The following is an 11,159-nucleotide window of genomic DNA, read 5'->3' as shown; positions in this document are numbered from 1 at the left end:
TGGTCACTCACTTCAGAGCTGCCAGAATTACGCAGCACTTTCAGATCCGAATCTATGGGTCTGTTGTCTCTTACTTAACTGTATTCTAAGTAAACCCATTTGAGCGTACAAAAGGCATGACATTTGAAGGTCGTTGCAGGTCATCTTTTCATTGGTTAATATACTTTGAAAACCCTATATAACAGCGTACCCCGTCAGTGGCATCACCTGCGCTGGTATGTTGCGTTCTGTCCCGATAAGCGAGACGTATGGGGTGCTGGAAGAACTGACTTCAGGCGCAGCGGCCACTGTTTACAGGGGTGTGCGAAAGTGTGATGGGTTGCCGGTCATCCTAAAGGTATGTACAAGAGACGCGACAGCACCCAGATTACCGGCCTCCGAAGTGACTTCTATGTGTGTACCAAACGAGTACGTCTTCCTGAAGAAGGTACAACACATCGATGGGTGTGTGCGTATGCTGGATTTCTCTGAAGAGCCATCCAACAACAAATGGACAATAGTACTTGAGGACCTGGAGGCCGCAGGCTACGTCAATCTTGCGAGGCTCATTAATTGCTCCTTCCAGTTGAATGATGTTGTCATTTCATGGATACTACGAAGCGTAGTCAAGATACTCACTGAAATCCATGCCGTTGGGGTTCTTCACTGTGATATCAAGCCAGACAACATTTTTGTGGATTTCAAAAGGTCCCTTGTAAAACTGATAGATTTCAACTTTTCTGCCGCTACGACATTCACGGATCATAACGATATTCCGCCGTGCACGCCAGATTATGCGCCCCCCGAAGTGTTGGTCAACCGGAATCCTTGGACGGTTGCGGGAGAAGTTTGGTCTCTTGGTTGTACCGCATTTGTTATGCTGTGCAGGCGTTTTCCCTTTTCGAATCCTTGGATGTCGGCCTCTATGAACCCGGCTTATCCCCCGTGCAAGTCTGATCTCGCTAGCCACTCATGCCGTAGCTTGTTAACTTATAAACCCAAGTGCACGGTGACTACGGGGGAAGCCGTGCTCTCACCAAAAGCGAAAGATTTTCTTTTATTTTGTCTTACTCGTTCGCCTTTACAGCGACCAACTCTCAGTGCGTTGTCCCAACATCCGTTTCTTAAGAACAGTGACAAAGTAATAGACATTCCAGATATTGACGAGGTGTTGCGTTCGCCGGCAATTTTGGTCTCATAGTGGTACCCCTCCTATGTGTTTTATGTGGTATATCAGTAACCGTTGCTATTGTGCAAGTGTATTAAAGATATTTGTCCTTTCATTTGACTTAAGTTTATTTATTCTCTTGTCAGTGGTGTGGATAGCCATTAGATTGGGCTTCCGGCAGTCCAGTCGGATCCTCTGAGATTCACCTATTTCTGATACCGGGGATGTGATTTTAAGTTCTTTGAGACTCGATCCGGGTGTTCGGGTTAATAACTATCTTACGCATGTCCAACATCAACATGAGTGTAAATATTATGATTAACGCAACTTCGATCGCTCCAAAGCTCTGAGGAGCTGGTGAATATACGGTGGTGGGAGATGTTTATATTAGAACCACCTCTGCTAGAACTACACTATGCCCACTGTACGTTAGGATAAAGTTGTGCAGTCGTTGCTTGAAAACAGTACCAAAAGGTTCTATTCCAGGATCGTAATCGTCAACATCTTTCTCCCTTTTCCTCTCTACGATCATATGCCATAACGACATCTTTCCTCTCCGGCAGTACGAGTTGAACGTGTCATATTTTAAATCAGACCAACCAGCAAATGACGGCAAATGTTCATCAGTATTGAATTAACAGAAGACAGCATGTATTCTGTTTTAACCCCGCACCACATTAACTTGCCCTGCCATCGAAATAAGTTCTGGCGCAGCATTCTCAAGTGCTATTTTGGGTAGTGTTTCATTTTATCCTCCACCACCGCAGTGGAGAGGGACCGTCAGTGATTGACGACCGTGTGTGACGGTAGGGTCGTCGCCAACAGTGTGCACGTAGTCTGTCACCAGGGCGTGAAGCGACCTTTCTAGGTCGTCGTCACGTAACCGCAAGTCTGTGCACTATAGGTTTTGTGATGCCATTGAGGATGTGATGGTATGTGATTAGGTCTTCAGCACCCTCTCTTGGGGAAGTCCGTTTAGTGACTCCAACCCCCCGACCCTTCCAACAGATATATCGTAGCTTTGAACTATTCCGTTTTGATTTATATCTCTTTGAATGCAAGCCGTTATCCGTGTATTCCAGGAGTTGTTGCGCATGTTTGGCACTGTGCTCTGAACGCCGTCCAGTAGCTCCCCGAGCCATCGCGTAATGTCGATTCCCATGGACCGCTGTTTTAATTGTGTCCGAGGCCATCACGCCGAGGTCTTTGCCGTATTGACGGCGTTCCATTCAAGTGAGGGGGAATGGTGCCTGCCTCGCCACTAATGCAATTGAGTGCATCTGTATGGGTCGATTATTTGCGGCTATACCCGTGACCATTCAGACAGACGATTCGTACCCTCCTGTGAGAAGTCACGAAATTTCCGCCAGTTGTCATTTGCGTGTCAACACTGATATTTCTGTCTCTGATGATAATGACCGTATACCATTCGTCATGTGTAGTAGCACCGTCGAAATCCTTGATGATTCCTAGCCCTATTTGAGACAAGAGGGAGCCATAATGATTTCCTAAAACCACACCTTGTCTCCGTTGATCTCGGTCACGCAATGTAGGCAGCAATTAAGAGGCAGCAACATCAGTGTTGATACCGTTGATTCACAGTGGCGAGATGGCCCAACTGGTTAGAGCGCGAATTTACTGACCGGAAGGTCCGTGGTTCGAACCCGACCTCTACCACTCGACTTCCCCTACCTAGACTTGGGCAACCTGGCAGTATCCCAGCCCTCGGGCAACCTTCGGGTGGCATGGCAGTTAGGCACCGAAAGGATGCTACAGCTGAACGATTTTTTAGTGGCGAAGCATCAGTGTTGAACACTAATGTTATGCTCTAGATGATGGTGGTGATTCACTGCTCTACAACCACAAATGTTTTCTAATTATATTCCTTCATGCGCTCAATCAGACAATCTGGAAAGAAACTGACAGAACACGTGTCATTGACATCGATTAGCCGCCATTTGTTGCAATGTCTCATGTCAAGCGAAGGAGGTGCCACGGGGACCTCAGCGTGAAAGGCGAACTACACAAAAACACCGCAACTCTTCGCTGTCTGTTTCATATTCTTCTGCCGAGTCATACCTTGTCAACTTCGTGGTTTGTGCCATTCTCAAGTGGGAATGGAAAACAACACTCATTTCAGTAGACGGTGTTTTGGCGTGCTTAGCGCGTGGCCGATCCATCGCAGTTAACTCTGTTTGGTGTTTTCAGCCACTGAAGTACCTGCTGCACAACTACACACCCAGTTTCTAATTACCTCCGTGAATTCGTTGACGCCACCCGACACCAACAACGCTTCTGAAGCATCGGTAGTAAAAAACCTGAATACACCTCACATCGTCTGTCGGCAGACGTCATATCTCGAAACCATACAGCAATACAGTCCTTACTGTAACATGGTCCATGTGACTCTTGTGGCGCAGTGAGATGCCTTTTTGACGCCACAATTGACGCAAATTAGCAAACGTGATTGGGATCTTTGAGGTTCGTGCGTTGACTTCATCAGACACCTTCATCAGAGCCAATACAAATACCGAGGTGTATAATCCTCCGCAACATCAAGTAGGGAGGCTTTTTAGAAATTTCATCGTACACTCACACGCCCAGAATTACGTTGGTGTAGGGACCGGCTTGTATGTAAACTTCTGGTTCATTTCATGTTGAGCAAATATGGGTAACAGCACTGACTGATTGACAAGATTGCACACACTCTTGCAGTCAATGAACACCAGAATTGTAGTTCATCTGAACATATGGTGCTGCTCTGACACTTGATGGAGTGTAGAGATGTGGTCGACGCAGCCTCTCTGAGGTTGAAATCCCGTTTGGTGCTCACGGGTTAGTGCTTCGCTCGCCCAATTCAGAGTGGCGTAAGCAGAGACGTGGTTAAACTTTAACTTGGCAGAGGGGTGTGAAGGAGATTGCGAAACGCTTGGGTGCTGTCGGTGCTTTTCGCCTTCCAGGATGGGGATCGCGTGATCCCCACTGCGCTTTGCTGGAGACACGTCACTTACAGTCCAAGCAGAGACGCATTCTGGAGCGTTCCAGGTACATTCGTAGTTGTTTCAGTTCGTGGTTATTCCAGTCGTAGTGTAACAGATAAATCCAATGCACGAATCTGTAAGGCTCGGGTGACGTTCGCTAGTTTGAAACACCCATGGCGTTAAAGCTTATATCTCTGAATATCAAAAGGCGTGTGTTTCGGACCATGGTAGGGATTGTTTTGTAAAATTTGGGTTAGACTTGGCCCTTTCGGTCTGCGAAACTGAGACGTCTTCAGGAGATCTACAATTATTTTCCCAGAAGTACAGCTCGTCCGGGTCGGTGCCGTCGAACCCGTAACAAGACTATAAGAAATTGATTCTCGGTTATGCAACGAAGACTTCCAATGAAAAATGTGTCCATCACCAGAAGGTGAATTGGTTAGGTTAATCAGAAGGGACGTACGCAGATGGGCACTGAAGGCACATAAGTGGATAGATTATGAGGAGTCGGGATCAATCAACCACGTAGAAAACAAAAGTGGAAGTGGTGGCATTATGGCGGTGTATGTTACCTGGATGTGGGTAAAAGGATATAAGTCCTTGGGCAGTGAGACGAGGTAAAACCAATCGTTATCAGCTACACCGTTATCATTATCTGATGCAGTTAAATCACACCAGGTGTTTCTCTCATAGTAGCTCATCTATTCCGATATTGTGGACATGGTTGTGCAAACAGAGATGGGTAGCAATGCATCGAATAAACGATGAGTTGAATGAGACCCAAGCATTTATAACAGTCATGGAGAAGTGCTTCACTGTAGATTGTAATATCGAGCGACTTTTAGTATACTGAAAATTACAAACGCAAGCACGTCGTCTGTTCCGTTTCCAGTAAAGAAGACCCGAGTTGGTGAGACTGCTTTTGCGTTTGAATATGGGATGATTAAGTTATGAGGAGCCGTCGTTTGTGATAAGCTACCTGTTAGCGTTACGAGAAAGCAGGAGTAGAAGTGTTCTAAGTCAGCAGATTTATTGCCCAGCACTCGCCACACTCACTATACCTTCGCCACGGCTGCACCCATTGGTGGACTTGTGAGGACACACGCTGCCCTTGGATCCCGTCGCTGAAGTCTATACCACTTGATCTTAGGACCTACATCTTTTTTAGCTTCAACTTCGCTGCGTCCTATACTGCATATGTTAGACGAATGCCAGGCTCAAATAGTCGATATACACACAGCTTACTCACTATCGCCAACGGAACGAATTGAGCAAGTAGTGAGTTTACCCTTGTAGCAGTAAGACCTCAGCTTTTGTGTGGACATCCATCGGGAATTCTGGCAAGAGAATTTATTGGGCAGTTGGTGAGTTAGACAGTGCAACGTTGTTTAATTTTGTTTTCATCGACATTGCGGAACAAGTATACGGATTGTGATTTACCGTACATTCTTCCTTTTAGAAACCCTGTCGAGTAGAGCGGCTTCCTGAAACTCAGAAGAGAAATGATTACACATTACGTTTGCATTGATGCAACCGATAAATAGAAACATAAATAGAAACCAACGGAAATGCTGTTTGTGCATTTTTCAGGCATGAGCTAGGCGGGCGGATGACATGTATGGATGTGAAAGACTGCCGTTGGTCGTTGGACTAGCCTTCGTGTACAGTTGTAGCCATCCGCGGGCATGAGTACAGGCCCGACAGCAATGTCGCGTGAAATTATGAGTACAAAGACAGTCGTTGACCGTTGGATTAGGCTACCGTACGTAAATGAGGCCTCAAAATCGGCCTCGCGCTTAGATGAGGGCCTAGTAGTTACGATGAGTAGTTGACTTGATTTACAACGGCTACCGTTATCATAGGGTCCGGCGATGGATGCCCTGGGTTGACATCACTATGTTTGCGCTTTATGACGTATTCCACCCGTGAAGCGTTATATTCCTAATGGGAGTGATATCATTGTGTTGGCAATGTACCTCAATTATTTCGTGAAGCTGTGTTATCCACAGACCAGTTAGGAGCATCTTGGGTGGGGGGTCATCCATAGAGATGGTCCTCGCATCGTCACGGCACAATGCGTGCAGTAACCTTACACTAATATGCTAGATGGAAGACAGCCCCCATATGAAAATTGTTGTGCCAAAGTTCACTGAACGAACTCATATCATTTGCCAGATCTGAGGAGTGTGGCGTCTGTCCTAGAAATTCAACAAACTCACCAACTGCGGCGAATTTCCGAACCTTGCCATTTTCTTCGGGAGCGTTTTGGTGCAAAATCGAGAGCTGCTGCTCTCACTTGCGTTTAAGCAGGCATAAATATGAATGTTCTTTACGTGACACAGCAGAGCAGCTTCGAATGCAATGAGGGTGAAGAAATTAGAAATATCAACCTGAACGCAAAGCCTTACGCCGTATTCACGGTCAGATCATGCCGAGCCCCGTTGAATATTAAAATAAAAATTCTGCGTCAAGAAAACAGCTTGAGTACGTTTGAAATTTTTTTTTAGAAATGCAACTGCCTCTGGATACTATAAGACTCCGAACAATGGAATACTCCACTGTTCAAATTACCTCTACTGGCCGGCTTTTGCGATCTCAAAGGCGAAGCATCCATACATAAGTCAGACACCCAGCTACCCGACTTTATAGAAATCCAACCTATAGTACCTTATTATCTTAACACCATTCCACCTCCAGGTTTAGGCATATTGCCTACTTCGCTTGCTAAAGTGTATCTCTTTATGCTACCCCGTAGTTTATACTACTAATGGCAACTCAACCACCTACACAGTCAACCATAGGTAGCCCTTTCTCTACGTCTGGTCACTCACTTCAGAGCTGCCAGAATTACGCAGCACTTTCAGATCCGAATCTATGGGTCTGTTGTCTCTTACTTAACTGTATTCTAAGTAAACCCATTTGAGCGTACAAAAGGCATGACATTTGAAGGTCGTTGCAGGTCATCTTTTCATTGGTTAATATACTTTGAAAACCCTATATAACAGCGTACCCCGTCAGTGGCATCACCTGCGCTGGTATGTTGCGTTCTGTCCCGATAAGCGAGACGTATGGGGTGCTGGAAGAACTGACTTCAGGCGCAGCGGCCACTGTTTACAGGGGTGTGCGAAAGTGTGATGGGTTGCCGGTCATCCTAAAGGTATGTACAAGAGACGCGACAGCACCCAGATTACCGGCCTCCGAAGTGACTTCTATGTGTGTACCAAACGAGTACGTCTTCCTGAAGAAGGTACAACACATCGATGGGTGTGTGCGTATGCTGGATTTCTCTGAAGAGCCATCCAACAACAAATGGACAATAGTACTTGAGGACCTGGAGGCCGCAGGCTACGTCAATCTTGCGAGGCTCATTAATTGCTCCTTCCAGTTGAATGATGTTGTCATTTCATGGATACTACGAAGCGTAGTCAAGATACTCACTGAAATCCATGCCGTTGGGGTTCTTCACTGTGATATCAAGCCAGACAACATTTTTGTGGATTTCAAAAGGTCCCTTGTAAAACTGATAGATTTCAACTTTTCTGCCGCTACGACATTCACGGATCATAACGATATTCCGCCGTGCACGCCAGATTATGCGCCCCCCGAAGTGTTGGTCAACCGGAATCCTTGGACGGTTGCGGGAGAAGTTTGGTCTCTTGGTTGTACCGCATTTGTTATGCTGTGCAGGCGTTTTCCCTTTTCGAATCCTTGGATGTCGGCCTCTATGAACCCGGCTTATCCCCCGTGCAAGTCTGATCTCGCTAGCCACTCATGCCGTAGCTTGTTAACTTATAAACCCAAGTGCACGGTGACTACGGGGGAAGCCGTGCTCTCACCAAAAGCGAAAGATTTTCTTTTATTTTGTCTTACTCGTTCGCCTTTACAGCGACCAACTCTCAGTGCGTTGTCCCAACATCCGTTTCTTAAGAACAGTGACAAAGTAATAGACATTCCAGATATTGACGAGGTGTTGCGTTCGCCGGCAATTTTGGTCTCATAGTGGTACCCCTCCTATGTGTTTTATGTGGTATATCAGTAACCGTTGCTATTGTGCAAGTGTATTAAAGATATTTGTCCTTTCATTTGACTTAAGTTTATTTATTCTCTTGTCAGTGGTGTGGATAGCCATTAGATTGGGCTTCCGGCAGTCCTCTGAGATTCACCTATTTCTGATACCGGGGATGTGATTTTAAGTTCTTTGAGACTCGATCCGGGTGTTCGGGTTAATAACTATCTTACGCATGTCCAACATCAACATGAGTGTAAATATTATGATTAACGCAACTTCGATCGCTCCAAAGCTCTGAGGAGCTGGTGAATATACGGTGGTGGGAGATGTTTATATTAGAACCACCTCTGCTAGAACTACACTATGCCCACTGTACGTTAGGATAAAGTTGTGCAGTCGTTGCTTGAAAACAGTACCAAAAGGTTCTATTCCAGGATCGTAATCGTCAACATCTTTCTCCCTTTTCCTCTCTACGATCATATGCCATAACGACATCTTTCCTCTCCGGCAGTACGAGTTGAACGTGTCATATTTTAAATCAGACCAACCAGCAAATGACGGCAAATGTTCATCAGTATTGAATTAACAGAAGACAGCATGTATTCTGTTTTAACCCCGCACCACATTAACTTGCCCTGCCATCGAAATAAGTTCTGGCGCAGCATTCTCAAGTGCTATTTTGGGTAGTGTTTCATTTTATCCTCCACCACCGCAGTGGAGAGGGACCGTCAGTGATTGACGACCGTGTGTGACGGTAGGGTCGTCGCCAACAGTGTGCACGTAGTCTGTCACCAGGGCGTGAAGCGACCTTTCTAGGTCGTCGTCACGTAACCGCAAGTCTGTGCACTATAGGTTTTGTGATGCCATTGAGGATGTGATGGTATGTGATTAGGTCTTCAGCACCCTCTCTTGGGGAAGTCCGTTTAGTGACTCCAACCCCCCGACCCTTCCAACAGATATATCGTAGCTTTGAACTATTCCGTTTTGATTTATATCTCTTTGAATGCAAGCCGTTATCCGTGTATTCCAGGAGTTGTTGCGCATGTTTGGCACTGTGCTCTGAACGCCGTCCAGTAGCTCCCCGAGCCATCGCGTAATGTCGATTCCCATGGACCGCTGTTTTAATTGTGTCCGAGGCCATCACGCCGAGGTCTTTGCCGTATTGACGGCGTTCCATTCAAGTGAGGGGGAATGGTGCCTGCCTCGCCACTAATGCAATTGAGTGCATCTGTATGGGTCGATTATTTGCGGCTATACCCGTGACCATTCAGACAGACGATTCGTACCCTCCTGTGAGAAGTCACGAAATTTCCGCCAGTTGTCATTTGCGTGTCAACACTGATATTTCTGTCTCTGATGATAATGACCGTATACCATTCGTCATGTGTAGTAGCACCGTCGAAATCCTTGATGATTCCTAGCCCTATTTGAGACAAGAGGGAGCCATAATGATTTCCTAAAACCACACCTTGTCTCCGTTGATCTCGGTCACGCAATGTAGGCAGCAATTAAGAGGCAGCAACATCAGTGTTGATACCGTTGATTCACAGTGGCGAGATGGCCCAACTGGTTAGAGCGCGAATTTACTGACCGGAAGGTCCGTGGTTCGAACCCGACCTCTACCACTCGACTTCCCCTACCTAGACTTGGGCAACCTGGCAGTATCCCAGCCCTCGGGCAACCTTCGGGTGGCATGGCAGTTAGGCACCGAAAGGATGCTACAGCTGAACGATTTTTTAGTGGCGAAGCATCAGTGTTGAACACTAATGTTATGCTCTAGATGATGGTGGTGATTCACTGCTCTACAACCACAAATGTTTTCTAATTATATTCCTTCATGCGCTCAATCAGACAATCTGGAAAGAAACTGACAGAACACGTGTCATTGACATCGATTAGCCGCCATTTGTTGCAATGTCTCATGTCAAGCGAAGGAGGTGCCACGGGGACCTCAGCGTGAAAGGCGAACTACACAAAAACACCGCAACTCTTCGCTGTCTGTTTCATATTCTTCTGCCGAGTCATACCTTGTCAACTTCGTGGTTTGTGCCATTCTCAAGTGGGAATGGAAAACAACACTCATTTCAGTAGACGGTGTTTTGGCGTGCTTAGCGCGTGGCCGATCCATCGCAGTTAACTCTGTTTGGTGTTTTCAGCCACTGAAGTACCTGCTGCACAACTACACACCCAGTTTCTAATTACCTCCGTGAATTCGTTGACGCCACCCGACACCAACAACGCTTCTGAAGCATCGGTAGTAAAAAACCTGAATACACCTCACATCGTCTGTCGGCAGACGTCATATCTCGAAACCATACAGCAATACAGTCCTTACTGTAACATGGTCCATGTGACTCTTGTGGCGCAGTGAGATGCCTTTTTGACGCCACAATTGACGCAAATTAGCAAACGTGATTGGGATCTTTGAGGTTCGTGCGTTGACTTCATCAGACACCTTCATCAGAGCCAATACAAATACCGAGGTGTATAATCCTCCGCAACATCAAGTAGGGAGGCTTTTTAGAAATTTCATCGTACACTCACACGCCCAGAATTACGTTGGTGTAGGGACCGGCTTGTATGTAAACTTCTGGTTCATTTCATGTTGAGCAAATATGGGTAACAGCACTGACTGATTGACAAGATTGCACACACTCTTGCAGTCAATGAACACCAGAATTGTAGTTCATCTGAACATATGGTGCTGCTCTGACACTTGATGGAGTGTAGAGATGTGGTCGACGCAGCCTCTCTGAGGTTGAAATCCCGTTTGGTGCTCACGGGTTAGTGCTTCGCTCGCCCAATTCAGAGTGGCGTAAGCAGAGACGTGGTTAAACTTTAACTTGGCAGAGGGGTGTGAAGGAGATTGCGAAACGCTTGGGTGCTGTCGGTGCTTTTCGCCTTCCAGGATGGGGATCGCGTGATCCCCACTGCGCTTTGCTGGAGACACTGCAAGATATGATTGCCAACCGATGTGGCAGGCATTCTTATCAGTTTCTATCTAGATTGTCTGAGTGAATGT

The 11,159-nt window shown here is 46.4% G+C and overlaps 1 protein-coding gene across 1 annotated transcript; it reads left to right on the top strand.

The window, feature by feature from the left end:
* Positions 1 to 217: 217 nt before the first annotated feature.
* Positions 218 to 8,127, top strand: T265_13271 (hypothetical protein; the record flags this gene model as incomplete). Its single annotated transcript, XM_009168068.1, has 2 exons — positions 218 to 1,179; positions 7,147 to 8,127. Coding segments are annotated over 2 exons (1,941 nt in total), but the record flags the coding sequence as incomplete, so codon positions are not given.
* Between the last annotated feature and the right edge of the window lie 3,032 nt (positions 8,128 to 11,159).

The sequence above is a fragment of the Opisthorchis viverrini genome (genome assembly GCF_000715545.1).
Source record: "Opisthorchis viverrini unplaced genomic scaffold opera_v5_51, whole genome shotgun sequence".
Taxonomy (NCBI): domain Eukaryota; kingdom Metazoa; phylum Platyhelminthes; class Trematoda; order Opisthorchiida; family Opisthorchiidae; genus Opisthorchis; species Opisthorchis viverrini.
The sequence above is the reverse complement of the archived record's forward strand: the minus strand, read 5'-3'. Positions and strand labels throughout refer to the sequence as shown.